Source organism: Eurosta solidaginis, chromosome 2, assembly GCF_040869045.1.
Source record: "Eurosta solidaginis isolate ZX-2024a chromosome 2, ASM4086904v1, whole genome shotgun sequence".
NCBI lineage: Eukaryota > Metazoa > Arthropoda > Insecta > Diptera > Tephritidae > Eurosta > Eurosta solidaginis.
Window position 1 is genome coordinate 104,053,249 of NC_090320.1, and position 20,245 is coordinate 104,073,493.

Sequence of the window (20,245 nt, forward strand, 5' to 3'; positions counted from 1 at the left end):
TGTTCCATTGTCCGAATAAATGTTTCTTGGACATACTCGTCTAGCTACGAATCTTGACAGAGTGGCTAGAAATGAGGAAGTGTTCAAATCACTAGTGGCTTCTAAATGTATGGCCTTAGAAAAAAAGCAAACGAACAGACAAACATAACCTTTTGAGGTACGACACCCGCGCCCACTGTAACTCTTAATATCGAAAGGCCCTGCGAAATCTACCCCTGTATTGGTAAATGCACGCGAAAGGGTGGTGCGTTCTTGAGGTAGAATTCCCATGAGCTGATTTAGAGATCGTTTCTTGAAGATCGTGCAGATCTTACAATTATGAATTACGGATCGTATCATAGTTTTAACTTTTGGTATACAGTATTGAGTTCTAATGATGGCCAGCATTAATTGGTTTTCACCATGGAGAGACATTTCATGGACAAACTGAACATACAGACGCGTAAACATACAATTGTACGGAAGTATTATGGGATGGCGTTCAGATTCGGTAGTATATTTGGATGCACCAAGTCGTCCACCCGTTTTCACTACTTCGTCTTCATCAAGATATGGGGTGAGAGACAGTATTTCGCTTCTAGATCCAATTGGTGTTTTGGATTGCAAGCTCGAAATTTCTGATCCGTAATATTGCTTCTGAGCAAGTTTTATTAAACGGGTTGATGTAGCTTTAATTTCATCTGAGGAAATTAAATAAGATTCATGTTGACTACAATGTTTATTTTTAGGATGCGTGCTATGAAAAAACCTGAGTATATATGATATAACTCTTAAAGCCCTAGGAAGATTTGAAAACCTATCGAGAATATCATTAAAATTGCTTGAAATTACAGTTGCATGTACTTGCACGCGTTTTTCTTCAATATTCGTGTTAAAATCCAAATCTTGGGCTGGCCACTTTTCCTTCTCTTCTTGGAGCCAAGAAGGACCCTGCCACCACAGAGAATTGTTGACTAAATCCTCGGCTAGTATTCCTCTACTGGCTAAATCGGCGGAGTTTGTACCTGAATCCCCGTGATACCATGATGAACTTCCAACTTTGTCGATGATTTTTGCAATTCGATGCGCAACGAAAGTTGAGCATGAGCACGGAGATTTACGTATCCAAGCTAGCACGATTGTCGAATATGTAAAAAGATGAATGTTTTGTTGGCCTAAATCAAGGTTAGCGCAGATAAATTCAGTTATCTCCGCTAATAATACTGCTCCGCAAAATTCCGGTCGAGAAAGTGAGATGGTTTTGACTGGAGCTACTCTTGTTTTTGCCAAAAGCAGGTTCGCAAATATGCCGTCGTTGTTTACCACCCTCAAATACACGGCTGCACCATACGCTTTCTCAGAGGCGTCGCAGAATCCGTGGATTTCGACCTTTTCTGTTGGAGAAAAGGACACCCATCGCGGTACTCGTATTTTGTCGATCTCCTTCTACGTATTGGTGAAATTTTTCCACCTGTCTAATGTTGAAGACAAAACGGTTTCATCCCAGCCAGTACCCTCTAACCAGATATTTTGCATGATCATTTTTGCCACGATAATTGTTTGAGCTAGCCACCATAATGGGTCAAAGAGTTTTGCGATAGTAGATAGTATCGCTATTTTTGTGGGCTCGGTATTCTCTTCTATAGATTTTGCTATGAAGTAAAACTGATCGGAACGAGCATTCCACCTAATACCGAGCGCCTTTACGCTACTTGAATCTTCGAATTCCAAGAAATCTTCGCTCAGTAGATGAGCTTTGGGAATACCCTGTAATGTTTCACTGGAGTTTGAAGTCCCTTGTAATGGAAAACCAGCTGAACTTAAAACCTCTGAAATTTCATCTCTTGCTCTGATCGCAGATGAAATAGTATGCCCTCCCGAAAGAACGTCATCGACATACATATTTTTTCGTAGAATATTTGAGCCGATTGGATGAGATTTTTCGGAATCATCAGCCAGTTTAAGTAATGTCCTTATTGCTAGATAAGGAGCACAATTAATACGAAATGTCACCGTTTTGAGCTCATACAGACTGATTTGATCATCTGGACTTGAGCGGAAAACTATTCTTTGGTATCTTGTATGATTATCATCTACTAGGATTTGCCTATACATCTTCTCAATATCGCTATTGAAGACGTATCTGAAAAGTCGCCAGCGAAGAACTAATGTTGGTAGATCAGCCTGAAGCACAGGACCAGGAAGAAGAACATCGTTCAGGCTGACACCATTCGAAGAGCGTGAAGAAGCATTGAAAACAACTCTAACTTTGGTAGAGATGCTTTCTTCTTTTATTACTGCATGATGTGGTAAATAGTAATTATCGACTGCATTGGCAGATTGAATTGAATCTAATTTTGACATATGCCCCATAGTCTCGTATTCTAGTATGACTCTATTGTACTCTTTCTGTAATTCGAGATCTTTCTAAGTCGGGTTTCATTTTTATAGAATTGAGAGCACGCTATTCTTAATGATGGACCTAGATTTATCTCTCCTGGGAATTCTGACCTGAACGGAAGCAACACAATGTATATTCCGTCAGAATTCCGCTGCGTTGTATGTTGATACAATTCCTCACAAAATGTATCTTCTAATGTGGAGGCTTTAGCTTTCGGCGTGTCTTTGAGCTTCCAAAATGACCTTAGCTGCTTGTCTAAAGCCACTTCATTGTAAAAGGATACCCGATTATGATTGGTTGGACTGGCTGCATCAGCACGACCAGTCAATATCCAACCAAAGACAGTCTCTTGAGCTAAAAGAGTGCTAAGAATATTTTTTTTGATACCGTCTAATATGATTTGCGGATAAATAAATCTGTACCATTATAATGAATGGTGACGCGAGCTGTGCCTAGTAAAACACCTTTACTGGTATTAATAAAATTAGGTTTTACTGTAGTTTTATCTTTCTCCTTTTTTTGTTTTGCAGATTCATTTTGAGATTGAGCTTGCTTTGAAGTGCACGGTTGCTCATCCTATAAATCTGCAGAATTATTTGCCTGTGTAGGTTTTGCTTTACTTGTCTGTAAATGCAGAAGGGTATTATGTCTTAAATGGCAGTTGCTGCAATTGTGCGCACTTGTGGATTTTGACACTGAATGCCCCGATGACAGACAGTTTAGGCAGAAGTGATTTCTTTTTATGAAAGCAAGTCTTTCATTCGTGTTCAAATTTTTGAACTTTGAACACGCATACATTTTGTGATCATTGCTTTGACACATTTTACAAGTGCCTTCAGCTACACTTGCTTGGAAAGCGCCAAGTTTCTTTGGGGGATGTTCAGAGGCCTGCTTTGAGTTTTGTACCTTTTGAGGTTTTGTACTCTTTATACCTCTTAAACCTGAGACTGATTCTAACGTTTGAAAACGATTTGTCAGAAATCGGTCCATATCCGCCCACTTGGAAGTTTCTGTCTTGTTTTCTGCGGACTGTTCCCATAGCGAAAAGGTCACATCAGGAAGCTTAGTTGAACATAAATATTTAATAATTGGATCCCAATTAGATATGTCAATATGATGACTTACTAACGAGGATATGCAATTATTTATGTCCCTTTGTAATCTTTTGATTGAATTACCGCATTAAGTTTCGACTGATTGAAGGTTGAAAAGAATCTTTAATTGGGTGTTGGCTAATATTCTCTTATTTTCATACCTGTCGCACACATTTTTTCAAGCTATATGAAAACCATCATTCGTCAATTCGCATTTCTTAACGATTTCTCTGGCTTCACCTTGGGTTTTTTGTATGAGATAATATAATTTTTGTACTGGCGAGAGGCTTTTATTTAGAATATAAATGGCCGTGAACATATCACGAAAAGTTGGCCATGACAAATAATCACCTTTGAATATATCAGTATCACAAAGTGCTAAATGCAAATTGCGTGGCGTGAGCGAAGCATCGTTTTCCTTCTCTGCCTTCTCAAATTTTTCCGCCAGGTCATTAATTTTTGCCATGCACCGCACAAAAACGGTATAGCATGATTTATTTTTCTTTCTAATTGCAGTAACGTCTTTAGCGGCAATGTCCTCGGCCACTAGCAGATCATCGAAAGCAGCTTTGGCTTTATCCTACATGGACTTCAACTCCTGCTGCTGAATTTTCAGCGAATTTTTGGAGTGATCGCTTGTGGGTTTGCTTAAGAATTCGATGTCGAATTCAATTACGGTGTCTGCTAGGCGGTTATATGCTTCCATATTGAAAATTTTAAAAAAAATTGGAAACAATGAATATTTCCAAAAATATTAAATGCACAGAGTCAGTGTATGTGGAATACCCCAAAATGCTAATATAAATTAGTTAACGCTTTCTACCAACAAAATCAACCCAAACAAATTAAATAAAATTCTAATGAATTTTGTATAAAATCGTAAATGTAAATATTTATTAGAAAGAAAATAAACTCAAATTTAATACTTTTAGAAGTGAAAAAACAGTGGACTGTATATAAAATATACGTACGCGTAAATATACGTGTTAAGAAAAAATTATTGCTCGCCAACCACTATATTTATGTACGTGTGCGTGTATATATATATGTAACACAGTATTAATTTAAAGTAAACGCAAGTGAAAAACTGAGCAAGAATTGGAGGAAAAATATTCCGTAAACTAAACCGATGCTCAAATTAATTTGTTTTATTTTTAAAATGAATTAAAAGTTAAGGCCAAGTGATTTTTGTGAAACTAATTTTACTTTAATTAAACTGTGATGAACCAAAACTCAAAGTGAGGTTAATTACACAGTGCAGTGTTGTTGTTGTGGTCTGTTAATAACAGATAAGTGCAAGTTATATAAATGTTAATCGAATTAATCTATTTCTGAAAATTTACTTGCACTTTTCTATTAAATTATTCCCAAACACTGTTTGTACAAATAATTGTGTGCAATAATGCAACAGCGAAGACCCTTAAGCCGTGTCAAATATTATTTACCGTCGGCGACAAGCAATATTTGATGGTCAAAAAGGCTATTTGTACAAATCAAATTTAATTTTGTTTTTGTTTCACAAATCACTCGCGCACCTTTCACTTTCACTAATTTTTAATTTATTAACTAATGTGCTCACTGAAATAACCACGTACATTTATATTTGTAGATGTGTCCTTGATGAAGTGGATTCAATAATATATAAACAAATGGCTTTGAGAAATTGCTGTGTTGTTAAAGTTGATACTGCTGCTGCTATTCTTGCCGCAAATAAACTCCTCGAAAAATACCAAGTATGTACTACGGAATTTCCGCTGCTATTGACACGCAATTAAATATTTAAACACTGTGTGTTGTTGGTTCGCAAAATGGTCGCTGTGATGAAAAAACGGATTGAATGAACCAATGTCTTGGCCGGGCCACAGCTCAAGGATGGTGCCGGTCAAGATATAGTGCAGAAAAGGAAAAAAGTGGTATTAGAATTTTTAATTTAAATATAAATATCTTTATTTGCAATAAAGATTGTGCACAAAAATTAATATATATATTTTTAGGTTACCTGTACAATTTGGTTGGTGAATCTGGAACTTCGGGATATGTCCTTTCTCCTTGATGTGTGAAAACAAGTGAAGTAAAAAATGTATAACAGGTCAATACCGCTTACCAGTCAAACTGTTTATTTACACCAGCGATACTCATTTGTATGGTTAACATAAACAGTTTGACTGGCACTGTTAACCAACATAAGAAAAAGTGCGGGGGCGACCTTTTATGTTTTGAGTTTGGGCTGTTAGCCTAAACACAAGGATCTCGGCTTTCTGCGTGTGCTCCTAAAGATTTCAGCCCTCCCAAGATAGAGTATATATTGTCAGCCAGTTTATGGATTGCCACAGCGGATGGTTCTACTGCACATTTGAGGTCAAAAAATGATTTTATGTATGAAATAACAATTGGTTTTTGCTTGTCATATCTATCGCATACTTTGCTCCAAGATCTGTCGTAGGCTTCATTTGAACAAACCATTCCCGAAATAACGCTTGCAGCCTCACCTTTCAAGTGCATTTGCAGGTATTGAAATTTCCGTGATTTAGATATTGTTGCTGCGTTGTGCACGGTGTTTAAAAATAAGGCTTTGAAGGTGGCCACTTGCAATATTCCCCATGGAAGGCAGGAATGTCCAATTTTGGCAATCGCGTGTCGTAGGTACGAGATTGGTCGATCAAGCTGCGCTGAGTTTCCGTAAATCTGTTGAGTGTTGTATTTAGGTCTTCTACCCCAGTGCTTGAAATGAGAGCTGCTGCAGCAGAACGAGTAGCCAGCAGTACAAGAAAACGTTCCTTCAAGTCCAAATATACATCTTCCTGAGAAGAATACTCTGAGACTTGGTCAACATTTGACGCAATTTTTGTATCGACATCTACAAATTCTTGCCATAAAGTGTCAAGCCGATCACACCGTATTTTTAGAGCCTCATAGCTTCATTGGCTGCTAAGATATAACTTTTATATTTTGTAAGGAGCCCTATATTTGACCCCACGAATTAAATTTGCTACCTCCATGGTTTTGGGATTCTTGTTTTTTTTTTTTAATGACTGCACTCCGTTTTATGCTTTGTACAAACAAATATAATAACAACAGTTGGATTGTACCTTTTATTTGTTTGTATGTAAGCATGTTTTAATTTTACCACTTATGCTGTTGAGTAACAACTTATACTTGTAGATCAAAGCCGGCCAAAAGTTGCATATTGTGCAATTTGAGTTCGTATTTTCACACCGACACTAACGATGTGTGATCACGATCGTTTGCTTTCGCTTGTCACACACTAAAATCAACAGTGAATGCAAAAGGAAAATTCCATGCTACTTTTTGGGCACATAATAAAAACAATATGCTGCAATGTTAAAGTGACTTTTAATACGTTTTAATTAGTATTATTAATTTCCTTTGAACATACATTATAATATTGACAATTTAAATATTAATTATTAATAATTAATTAAGTATTAATAAGTATTGACAATTTAATATAAATATATTTTTACACGTTCTCTTTAGTTTTATTAATTTTCATAAATGTTTTTTATTGAGTACCTTTATGTCTTGAAAATATATATTTCTATCTTTACATTTACCTTTTTTTATAGTTCTTTCCTAATGAAAAAGTGAATTTTTTAAAGTAAATTTTGCATTGAATAAACACCATACCTTCTTTTATAAAAAAGTTTTATCTGACTAGCTCGACCTCCGCGTTCTTAGTTATACGAATATAAGTAAATATAGTCAGGATTAGCTTGAAATCAAATAACCAAAGTCCTTTTTAATTTCAAACTTCACAGTCCACATTTTCTTTAAGCACACTGTGGAGAGTTTTCACTCAATTTTTACACACACTTATGCAATTGTTTTAGTATTTGTGTGGCCGGCTCAGTTGTAGATCAAAGCCGGCCAAAAGTTGCACATTGTGCAATTTGAGTTGGTATTTTCACACCGGCACTAACGACATGTGATCACGATCGTTTGCTTTCGCTTGTCACTCACTAAAATCAACAGTGAATGCAAAAAGAAAAGTTCATGCTACTTTTTGGGCACATAATAAAAACAATATGCTGCAATGTTAAAGTGACTTTTAATAAGTTTTAGTTAGTATTATTAAGTTCCTTTCAACATACACATTTTTTAAAACTTAATAATGTGAAAGTATTTTTACTTTTACATTGTTTTATAGTTCTTTGTATTTTGATATCGCTTGCCATTCGCTGCAAAACGCTTGAGCAAGCAAGACGGCTGCGCATGCTAAACAAAACCAGAATGAATGCAGAGGAAGACGTTCATGCTACTTTTTGCGCATTAAATAAAAACAAAATGCTGCAATGTTTGCTGTGCCAGCGAATTTTCACATCAAATAAACTTTTTTCCTAGAAAAGGCATTTTAATAACTGCCATAAAGACATAGCTTCCCTTTGACAAGCAGAAAAGCTCAGTTTATTTGATAAAGCCAAAAGGAAACTATTTTCGGATAGCGAATCAGATACAGCATATTGGAACTATGAAATAAAGAAGGCTTATTTTGTCGTCGCTTTATTTTTAGCAAAGAATTTTGAATTGAAGAAACAACATACCTTTCCAACTTCACAGTCCATATTTTCTTTTAGCACACTGTAGGGAGTTGTCACTCAATTTTTACACACACTTATGCAATTGTTTTAGTATTTGTGTGGCCGGCTCTGCTGTAGATGGTGGATTTATTGCATTTATAGTTTGAACATACATATGTATGTGCATAACTGAAGATTTTTCCAATATGTAGGAATAATCCGGTTCGTAAGGACCATTAATTTGTTGAGATGTTTGCCGTGTGGTATGTAAAGTTTCCGAAGCAGGTAATGCGAGTCGAACCTTCCGAAATGTAACGAGCACAAGTTGATAGTTTGATTGCTGATATGACACTGATTTATTAAAACAGAACAAGACATAGAAGAAAGACAACAAGCAATTAATACAAATACAGTGATGCCAATTGAAATATTACAAATGAGGAAATTAGATAACTTTGCATGACTCGTAGGATAATTTTGAAGCCGGAACAATAGTACAGTACAATTTTTTCGAATTAAAAAAATATATATTTTTTTTAAGTTAAATTAATTGATATAACAAGGGTGAAAGAATTACTATTCTATACTATTCTATTCTACTACTATACCGGAAGGATCCCCAAATGATCCCGCAATAGTACCGAAATAACTCCGACATATTCACGTACTTGGCAATGAATTCAAGTATCCTGTTTTGATATTTTTATATACAAGTGGGTGTGACTTTAATTCGATTTTAAAATTTTTCTGCCGGTATGTACAAATACAAATATGAAGTTCGCTTACCAATTGCAAAAACATAGCTCAAAAGGTGTACGAGTTATCGCTCTTGAAAGTCCAAAAATCTTTTTTGGAAAGTAGGCGGTGCCACGCCCATTGTATAAAAAAATTATGTGGATCAACTACATGCAATGTCAGTAATTTACACGCCAAATTTAAATAACGTGGCTTGTGTAGATACTCAAATATCGGAAATTTCTATATACAGAAACAGGCGTGGCTACTGACCGATTACGCCCATCATAGCAGAACGCGTTTTACCAATTTTCACTCTAATAGTTTTATTGGAACGAAATTTATTGCAAAAATCCACTGCAAGTTCACTATTATACTACGAGTTTTCGATATAATTTGTTTATGATAAATTTCATAAAGTCCATTTTCAAAAGTCCATAAAGTTTTTAATTTTAGGAATTCAGGAGAATCGATTGGTACCAAATTTTTTTTAATTCGGATAAGCCATTTCTTTGTTATCAAGCCGGACTTTTATTTTGGCCATAAAAAATAAAAGTCCGGATTTAACTTTTATTTCCGGACTTTTATTTTTTGACCCGGACTTTTTCGACTCCAAAAAAAAATAATAGTTACCTTCGGTCCCTGGATTCGACCCCAAAAGTCAAAGGAAGTAAAGCGGGCAAAGATTATTGGATCGAATGGAACACGCAAACCAAAACCGAAGGTACCTGCGAGAAGAACACTGGCATTGACAAACCCAAATGGACGCAATAAAAAGAAGGAAAGAATTTCACAGAAAGAATGTAAGGGTGGTTTCAAGCCAAGGCGCATTACTGTGTGAAACGTCAAAACGATACTGATTATGCAAAGCCAATCCGCCAAGCTCAAGCTCTTCGAAGTAGTCCATTGGCCAAACAACATAGTGTGAGGCAACGAACCAGAATTTTGGTTCATCATTATGCCGCTACTAAATAAACGCACAAAATAATAAAGCAAGCAGCCACACATATGTACATGTAAACATCAAAGCAAGCAGCTACACATACATGTAAACAGTGAAGCTAACAGTAAAAATAATATTTCACATACATACAACTAGGCAGCAGCTAAGAGCAGAATTTATTACTCACAAATACACACGCATATAACTAGAAGACAAAACGTGAATATCAGATACATACAGTAGGAATAAATAATCAGCTGTCCGCGAAAAGTCTTGACCTTAGGAGAAATATGCGAACTAGGCAACAGAGAGTATAAAAGCAGCGCAATCTGAGGAATACTGAATCATAAAAATAAATAAATGTAAGGGGAGATAACCTCCGAAGAGATCTAAGGCTGAGCTTCTCTTCCAATTTGTGTCGTGCTCCTCTTGATTTTCCATCCAAATTGGCCGGACGGGACCTACATATTTTATGCCGACTCCGAACGGCATCTGCAAGGCAGATGAGTTTTCACTGAGAGCTTTTCATGGCAGAAATACACCCGGAGCGCTTGCCAAACACTGCGACCCCGCTTAGAAAATTTTTCTTCTAATTGAAAACTTTATTTCTAACATTTTGATGTTGCTTTGCCCGGGGTGTGAACCTAGGGCATACGGTGCGGTAGGCGGATCACGCTACCATCACACCACGGTGGCCGCGGTGGAATAATTAATCAGTTTTGATGTAAACATTCTTTGAGTGAAGTACGCGAATATTGTGAAGTACTACTACTGCAGTAGAGTTTTAAATAAAGGAGATATTGCTATACTGAATATTCAAGTTATTTATTCGACAGTTCAGCGATTCGAACGATAGCAGAAGGTGCAAAATAATCAGAATTTCCCAAAATTCATTACAATATTTAAAATTTGTTACTTAACATTAGAGCACAATTTACCATTGATAATTATTTAGGCGGCCGTGGTGTAATGGTAGTGTGCTCCATCTACCACGCCAAAGATCCTTTGTTCACGCCCCGGGCATAGAACACCAAAATCTTAGAAACAAATTTTTTCAATTAGAAGACATTTTTTCTAAGAGTGGTCGCCCTCCGGCGAGTTTATTTCTGCCATAAAAAGCTTCTCAGTGAAATCTTCTTTGCCTTGCAAATGTCGTTGGGAGTCGACAAAAAACAAGTAGGTCCCATTCCGCCAATTTGTAGGAAAAATTAAAAGGAGCACGACGCAAGTTGGAAGAGAAGCTCGGCTAATAATTACTTCGGAGGTTGTCGCGCCTTACTTTTATTTATTTATTTATATGTGAAAAATGCTCCTATTTCGAAGGCTGTCGATCTTGACTGCTCTTAACTCAACAAGTAATAAAGATATCGATCTCCGGTTTTTACAAGTTAGAACGAACTAGCATTTGTAATAAATCGTTAAAAAAATTAGTAAGGTATCTTTTATTTCTCTCTCATCATGAATTCTGCAGGGTTAAATCTACTCTTTCTAACAATGAAGGAACTTATCACATGTGTTTCTACCAGCCTTAGATATATATAACTTGCAAACCGATGTCTTTTACATTTCTCACTCTATTCTAATATTAAAACTTGATCAAATACGATTTTCACCTACCTTGTTGAATTGAATGTCCTCTTACGTAAGAGAAAGAAGGAAAAAGGTAATATTTAGGAATAGTTAGTTACACGTTTTCTATGTTCCATTTGGAACTACCTTGGACCTATTTTTTCTTGCTGAGTCTGGGCTAGATCCCCGGGCAAAGTAAAATCAAAAAATTTAGAAACAAGTTTTTTCGATTAGAAAAAAGCGGGGTCGCCCAATGTTTTTGTGTTGGGAGTTTATTGCTAGTGATGGCAATATTCGTCACACCTAAGTCTGATCATCCCGATAAGACAACTATCTCGATCCAACTGCTAGCCTCTCCAAGTGAACACCCTTTCTATTTCGTGGTTTCCCAAACCTTTGTATGCGGTAGATGGCATCACTGATCCTCTTCACAACCTTGTACGAGCCTTTCTCCTGCTTATTTCCTTACGGCTGAGAGTACCGCTATGTGAAATCGTCCTTCAAACATTGTATGGGATAAGAGGTCTTGGGCCTCTTGACAGTGGTTTAAATTGAGTTGCAACAATCTCATAGGGCAATCTTGTTGCTCCTTCCCGTTGTGGGCATCTAAAACTGCCTGCCGAATATTGTCCCACACATAACGTACATTTCGGTATGTTTGAGCAGTTTGCGGCCTTGTGTCCCTCCTGACCGCATTTCTTGGTGGTAGCGAACAATAAAACACAACACTTAGCCCTTGTGCTGATTTCCAGCAACCGATTTTACTAAGTCCATTTAAATAAAGCCACTTAGTATTTTCGTATGATGCTGCTGGCCTTGAACTTTCATTCGCTCTGTATGTACATAGGGATATGCATACATATGTAAATATGTATGTACGATTGTTATTAGACAAATGCATGCTAGTGAGAGCTCAACAGCTTAGTAGGCTATACAGTTATGATGTATTAAAGATGATGTTATTTTTAAGGAGTTGAATGACTTCCAATATATGACGATATCGCAGAGGTTCTCAACTAGTTATTACGATGGAACAAGGTAGTCTGCGGTTCCCAAACATACCACCACCCCTAAACGACGCGTTCAGAAAGGCAATGTCGCCACCTTTGAGATTGGACGCTTGTATTCTCCTTTGCTGGTTTTGTTGGTAACCACTCGTACTAAATCATCATCTCCTTTGTGCACTTCGACGATGCGCCCTAAAATTCATTTTGATGGTGGAACATTAGGTTCTTTCAATACAACCAGTTTGCCGATTTCAAAATTAGTAGTGGACTGTTGCCATTTATGCCTCTGTTGTAAAGACGTTAAGTACTCAGTATGCCAGCGTTTCCAAAAGCCTTGCACCATAGCCTGAAGATGACGCCAATGTTGTTTTAAGTTAAGTTTATATTTGTAGTTAAAGCAAATTGCTCAGGTATACATGTATATAGTTCGCCAATTTAAAAATGTGCCGGAGTAAGAGAACAGAGATCTGTATCCGAAATGCTGCACAGAGGTCGTGAATCTAAAATAGCTTCGATTTGACATAGTACCATGCTGTATTCTTCGAACGTAAGTAGGCTGTATCCAATCACTCTTCTCAAATGTAATTTTATAGATCGTATTCCAGTTTCCCACAACCCTCCAAAATGTGGTGCTGAGGGTGGGACGAAATGTCAATTAACGCCTTAGTTTGCTAAGGATTGAGACACCTCTGCCCGATCTTCATAAAATATTGGGATCCGTTGAAGTTCGTTTATAGCTCGCTTCGCTCCGTGTAAGGTGGTACCATTATCGGAATAGAGGTCACTGGGCTTTCTGCGGCTTGCAATAAATCTGCGAAAAGAAGATAAAAAGGCATCGGTTGTTAAATCACTCACCAATTCGCGTAGGGCTTTAGTAGACAGGCAGACGAATATAGTAAACCAGGCTTTACCAATTTTTGGATTTCGCATTTTTGAACACTTTATGCGTACAAGGCCAGCGTAGTCAAGTCGGCAATGTAGAAAACATCGAATGGGCTGAACTCTTGCTTATGGTAGATTACCCATAAGTTGAGTGCTGGTTGCTCTTCTTTGCAATCAAATACGACCTTCCTTATAAAGTTTCTGCATCCCAAAATCCAAAATTGTTGACGAACAAGAGCGATCGTCGCTTCGACACCTGCGTGCATATTGACGCCGCGTGTGCTATGTGTGTAGATATGTATGCATTCACTTTGGATACATTACAGTATGTCTTACGATGAGTAGCGAAATTTTAGCGTATTTAGGTAGTATTATCGGAAAATTTATATTGTAATTGATATCTGCATATTTTATGCGGCCACCAACCTGATTCGTCTATGAATGGCGAACAGCAGATAAGCGTAGATTTGCAATGTAGTTGTTGTGAATTTTGTAAATGATCAATGTCTTTAAAAAATTCATGCGCCTGCGCACGCTGTTCTGGAAGGTGGATTAGGTTTCCCTGCGATAACGAAAAAAACTGAAATAGCAGAGCTATGCAGTAGGTGGCCAGAAAATAGAAAAATTGTATCACAAAATCGTAAGGGTTCATGTGCTTGAGGTATTCATTACTTATGGTCCGACTTTTTAGATAATATTTCTTACCCTGATTATCACGTCGGTTAGCAGAACCGAGAATGTTGTATATATCTATAAAGTTATAGACGTGTAAAAAATGCTGTGGAGGTACAAATATATGTTTTAGTATGTACAACTATGTAAAGGTGCTTGCTAAAAAAACTGCGTTTCAATTTTTTGTCTGTTCCAATATTTTAAGAATTCGTGATAAATACTTTCGCCAGCTTGTTCAGACCACAAACCGAAACCTTCCTCTTTGTACAAACATTCAAGCGATTCTGGAATATGGCTCAAAATTATATGAATTTTCAAGGTTTCACTCACATCAAGAGCAGCAAGAGCTTTCTTGAGATCTGTTATATGTTTATCTAAATCTGACTTCACAATTTCGTCCATGGCTCTAAATGCTGCAACGAATGGAATAAGTGATAATTCTCCACCACGATGCTACAGATTTAAGGATTTAACAATTTTGCTGATTCCTTGAGTAATTTTCTGCAAGCATTCCCTTCAAACGCTTCTCCAGGGTAATTTATCGACCACAGACCCAGATTTTGAGGCCATAAAAGGGCTTTCTCTCTGCCTAAGTGCGACACAAGGCATTTCCAGAACATATGATTTACGAAGCCGTGCAATATATGGAACTCTGGCACCACGCATTTTTCAATCTCTCTGAAGTCATCTGGTTCATCGAATAAAGGTGGATTGATAGTACTTCTACTATGAACGGAATTTTTTTCTTACCTCTTAGTAATACAAATTGTTCATAATCGTTACGCAAATCGCCATAAGTTTTAGCGGCCAAGAGTTCATCTGCAATTTCTATGTCGCAGTTATCATTTCCTTTTGAGTCTGCATATGAAATATTCTCTATTTCCTTACAATCTCGCAGATCTTGCAGTTTTATAAAGCATTAAGGACAAGGAAAATTTGCTGTGGCTGTTTGTTGCCCATTCAAGAGAAGTAACAGTTTGAAGTCGGACACAAATTTCATGGAAATATCATTGCTTTTTATGAGATCAAATAATATTTTCAAATTTTCTTAGGTCTCTTTGGTGCGCGGTATAATACCTAACATAATCAACTTGTGTACACTCGTAAACTTGATAACTTTGCTCTTTTTCCGTGATGAACCGTCTTCATGTAGATTTTCAAAAACGTAATTTTCTGGAATAATGGACATACTTAAAAATTTATAGAACCCTTGTCCACCATCAGCCATAAATTTAACTGAGTAGTTACCAATCAAACCACGTCTATATCAAAAATACAAGGGTGGGGTATTCCGGGGGCTACTTCTTGGAAAAAAGTTGAGAAAAGATTCAGAGTTTTTGGAATTTTTACGACTGGATCTTGACTCTTCTGAACCCCCGTGATGCTTGAGTGCTGAGATCCGTACATTCCATTGTCGCGGTTAATTTTTATCGATAACTCAAGTGTTTTACCAACAGGTAATTTTTTTTTTCATGTTTATTACTCCTTTATGTCTACCAGTTAAACATATGTAACATTTGCATATGAAACTGTTTTCTTTAGATGACCTAGTTTCCTTGGATAGACATATTAGGCATGATCTTAAACGGTCTTTTATCATTATCCCGTGCATGGTCTTGAAGAATTTGAAGACAGGTAACACAGATACTTGAAGGGAAAGAAATATTATCTACAAAATCGGACCTTAAATAATGAATATCTCAAGCACATGAACCGCTACGATTTTGGGATGAATTTTTTCTATTTTCTGGCCACCTACTGCACAGTTCTGCTATTTCAGTTTTTTCGTTATCGCAAGGAAACCTAATCCACCTTCCAGAACACCGTGTGCGCGCTTTTTAGTAATTGGATTCTAGCTTCTTGGAGCTCGTATGCAGGCCCGCCGTTAGCGGGCGTGCAAGCCGTGCACAGCACTCGGGCGCCACGTCCAAGGGGCGCCAAATCGAACGACGTAATATTGAAACTCAAATTCATAATAAATAGTCATCCACACTAAAGAATAAAAAACAAGCTTACTAGCTCGGACCGCAATCTTTGCCCTAACAACCCCATCTATTGAAATCCGTTAAGAAACTTCGTCTGTCAGAAGATGGAGGGACCCATACCTTCTTGATGGCACCCCAAACTCGACACGAATAGCCATTATTTGGTCGGTTTCATAGCTCCGTATCACGTTCAATGATCCCGGAAATGTTCTGCCTCATTGATATTGGTATTTTCCTATTACAAATTCTCAAGATGCAGTTGTTATGTTTAGTTTCGCTAAAAATTAACTAATCATGCTTGGTAAATATTCTTTGCAGTCTTTTCCATTCCCATGCAGCACTACAAAACACCAAAAAATTAACACAGCTACTCAGATATACTTTCAGACATTGAAGGGATTGAACTCTCTGATAAAATAGGACTTTTGTGTTAGACCAGAAAAAATTAGTCTCTCCCCACGTTTTACATAGATCGGCACTAAGCAGCTGTAGGGCGAAAATTAATATTTTCATACTTTTGTCGCTATCCATATGAGGGATACTAATATATTGCGAGATGTGCTACGTACTCAATGGAGCAAATTCGTAGAAGAAAATTAGTTGGTGCTTAAAGTTAGTTGCAGCATTTTTGACAGATAGGAAAATACATCAAGAATCTGTCACGTACTTATAGTTCTTAACTAGGTTTGACTATGAATATACCCCAATATATAATGAAAGTACTTAGGATAAAAAATAAAAACGAACGATCCTTTGGAATTGCCTTTTTCTGTCATAAGTTGCGATTCTACCTGCACTGGGTACTATATTTCATTATTATATGCCCTTAATATAAAATATTAGTATTAAATCGGTTTTACTTGAAATACAAAAAATTAAGAATTCTTTAAAATTATGGTTTTTACTTACTTGGATTTTCGCTTTCAAAAATATCTTTGATCATATTCCTGACACAAAACTAAGTTAAATCCTTTGATTTGCAATAAATCACATATTGATGGGTTACGGAGGTGCTACACATTAATATATATTGACACTATTGCCTTCTACATTGATGGATTTAAAAATTTCTAGATATTTTATTGTGATCCAAAAATAATGTCAGTATTTACTGAACGTCAGACACTTGCCTATGAAAAGCAGAACTGGCAAAGTTAGGGGAAATTTAAGCTTACTTCGCAGTTGGTCGGTTGATTAAGCATTTTTACATACATACATAAATAGTTCTTGTCGTGATGCGCATAGTGTATGAACCGTTACGATTGCACATTAAATTGAAGTACTCTGTTAAAATTTCTTCAGAGGTGGATCTAGATATGTATGTTTATTGATAATCAAACTTTATTAGAGTGATCATTATCAAATCGTGATTATGGTAAGTACCTATTTATAAACATTTATTGACTAATCTCAATAATTACTATCATATACTTATGTACATACTTTAGTAATATTTCGTCGGTCAAATCAGCAAGGGGCGTAACTCAGTATTCCATATTTTAAAATAGGGGGATTTAAAACAAGTAAAGAAATTAAGTTCGGGTAGAACCGAATTTTATATACTCAGTTCACAGCTTCTATCGCCAATAAGTTTAGACTTTTAACACTAATTGTTTTTCTTTTCTACACGAAAATGTCGCCAACCCTTCAAAAAGTTGTGTTGTGTTGTAAAATCAGCTTAGACTCAATAGAGGGCATCATTACCTTTTCTCAACAACGTACCCCTAAAAATGGCCAAAAATGCAACATTACTTGCCCTCGCTGCCATTGACGGTGCAGAAAACAGCCCTGTCAATTAGCTGATGAATCACACGAAGCTGAAGCGAATGCTATGTATGTACTAAGTGTCGCATCATGCCTCACTCAAAAGCAATTTGCGATCACACTTGGCAGCGAACAGCCACACGAACTGTATTTTTTTGTAAAAATGGTTACAATTTTTGTTCGTTTCATGCAGGGTGGCACTGAACATTTTAAGTGGCTACAATTTCACAGGGAGAAGTGAGAATCTTAAAAATGTTTGTCCCTGAAAGTGGCGACATTTTCGTGTAGAAAAGAAATCACCATAAGTATAATCAAAACTGGACATGTTTATTAAAGGATCTTGCATACTTTTATTAGAAATATTCCCCTTTGTATAGGAATTAAGTGTACCGAATTCATAAATGTCAATCCTTTTTCCAGTTTTGGCTCGGAAAACAGACGAAGTATTATTCAAAAAAGGGTAAGTGCCACTCCCTGTTTAAGATATCGTTTATTTATTCGTATTTTTCTTACAAATACTATCTAGAACTAAAACACCATCGACATAAATTTTTTCACAAAGATTTTGACTATTATATTCGCTCAGGGTAATTTTCAATATCGTTCGTATAAAAGGGGCGTTGTCCTTAACTGACGTGTTCCATTTTTAGTCGAAATATGTGGGGTTATAAGGAAAATATGTTTTACATTTTATCAGGATACGTCTATTGCACTACGAGTTCTGGCTCCAGAAAGGTTTGGAAAACTGGCAAACTCTTGGTCAAAACAGCCACCATGCCACACCTATTTCCAAGATTGTTTCATTTATTAATTTTCCTATTTTAAATACACTTTAGAAGTAAAATATCATGTTGTTTTTCACAAAGAAATTGCCTATTATGTTCGCCGATGGTTTATTTAAATTTCTTTTATATAAAAGTGGGCCTGGTCCTTCACAACGGCCCTAAGACTCCAATGAAAATAAATGTTTTATACCTATTTATTAAGATTTCTTTTCCTTTATGTTCTACGATGAACAAAATTAAAAAAAAAAAATATTTTTAAAACAAAACTCAGTATAATATTATCCCTTGAAAGCCTAACACGTTTCGGTTTTTTTCATAGAAAACTACCACAGAAAATCTGAAAGTTATTAGTCCGCCATGGGATCGACGATATGCAATCAAAGGGCGCCATTATTGGTATTTGCACGCAGTCAAAAAGCTGCGAGCGGCGGGCCTGCTCGAATGTAGATAAAACGAGTCACTGTACCCCTCTCGACGACTTGCTTTGTTGATAAATCTTATGCAATACGCGACTATACTCGTCAATCGCCACCATTTCCTGCAGAAAGCCAATGAAGAACTATCTCCTCTGTCCAACAAACAATATTTGAAATTGTCAAAGTAAGTGACTCCTTGACGAGAGTGATTAGCTTCGTTAGCAACAAGGCGGCGTTCAATTCAAGCCTCGGAACTGATATTGATTTCAGCGGCGCCACAAACGTTTTAGCTGCTACCAATTTTATGGCGTAGGAGCCTTCAATGTGCACGCGACAGTATACAACAGCCGCGCAAGCCACGGTTGACGCATCTAAAAAGCCAAGAAGCTCCACAGGCTTTGAAGGACATGAAATGTATCGTGGTATATTTAATTGTTTTAAATGATGGAACTTCCCCATATAGTTGCACCATCGTTTGCATAAGGCCTCCGGTAGTGGTTCATTCTAACCAAGGCCGTAACACCAGGACTCCTGGAATAAAACTTTAAAAAGAATCACAATAGGTGCAACCATACAATGTTTCTTACAACACCTTTCGCTTCGTAGGTTTCTGCTCAATTACAGGATATGCAATGTTCAAAAGTAGCTGATCACTAGACGGATTCCAATGTAGCCCCAGAATATTGACAGATGTTTCAGATGTTTGGGAGTGTTTGGCAATTGGATTAAATACGCAGATTGATTTTGGTAAAGTTTCAAGCAGAGGCCAACAATTTAAGTTCAACTTTCTCAAGTTGAAATTAGCTTTTGTTAAGAGGTTTATAAGTTCGTTCTTAAGAGACGGTGTCGCATCCAGTGGGTATGTAATCTACGTATGCGTCATGCTCAAGCATTGGAATATTCTGTCTTGTAGTCTTCCGCAATTTGTTTTAAAACTCTCAAAGCCAGAAAACGAGACGGCGCAAGCCGATAACTGACAGTTAGCAATCGATAATGTAGAAGTTTAGCTGTTTGTTCATGCCTCAGTACAATGCGAGTTTGTTCTGGATGCACCCTTATGCCTCGGAACATTTTCTCAATATAGGTTGCGAACACATACCGATGCTGGCGGAAACGTAAAAAAACACCAAACAAATCGCGTTGAATCGGGGGACCAACGTGTAACCGATCATTTAATGAATACCCCGAGGAATCTTTAAGGGAACCATCAAAAACTACCCGGCATTTGGTTGTTGAACTGTCAGGCTTAATTACGGGATGATGTGCTAAATAAAACCACTTTGAAGTACTCACATTAAACTGCTCCTCTGGAATCAATTCCATATGTCCCAACTTAAGATATTCATTTAAAAATGATGTGTATTGTTGTTTTGGCACAGGTTGACGTTGCAGTTTGGCATCCATACTATTAAGGCGTGAAATAGCTTGCGGCAAAGTTTCATCGAGGGGTTTGATATCGGCTTTAAACGGATATT

The 20,245-nt window shown here is 36.9% G+C and overlaps 1 protein-coding gene across 7 annotated transcripts in view; it reads right to left on the reverse strand.

Moving 5' to 3' along the window:
* LOC137240117 (neurotrimin-like) overlaps positions 1-20,245 on the reverse strand; it is a 2,444,277-nt gene that overhangs the window by 1,617,235 nt on the left and 806,797 nt on the right. Inside the window, exon 1 of one of the 7 annotated variants that reach the window (XM_067766055.1) lies at positions 8,037-8,131. The exons of the other annotated variants lie outside the window; for them this stretch is intronic. Within the exon in view, the coding sequence (XP_067622156.1) occupies positions 8,037-8,057 (21 nt within the window). The 5' untranslated portion in view covers positions 8,058-8,131. Of the gene's footprint in view, positions 1-8,036; positions 8,132-20,245 lie in introns of those variants that run through there. 7 annotated transcript variants of the gene reach the window in all.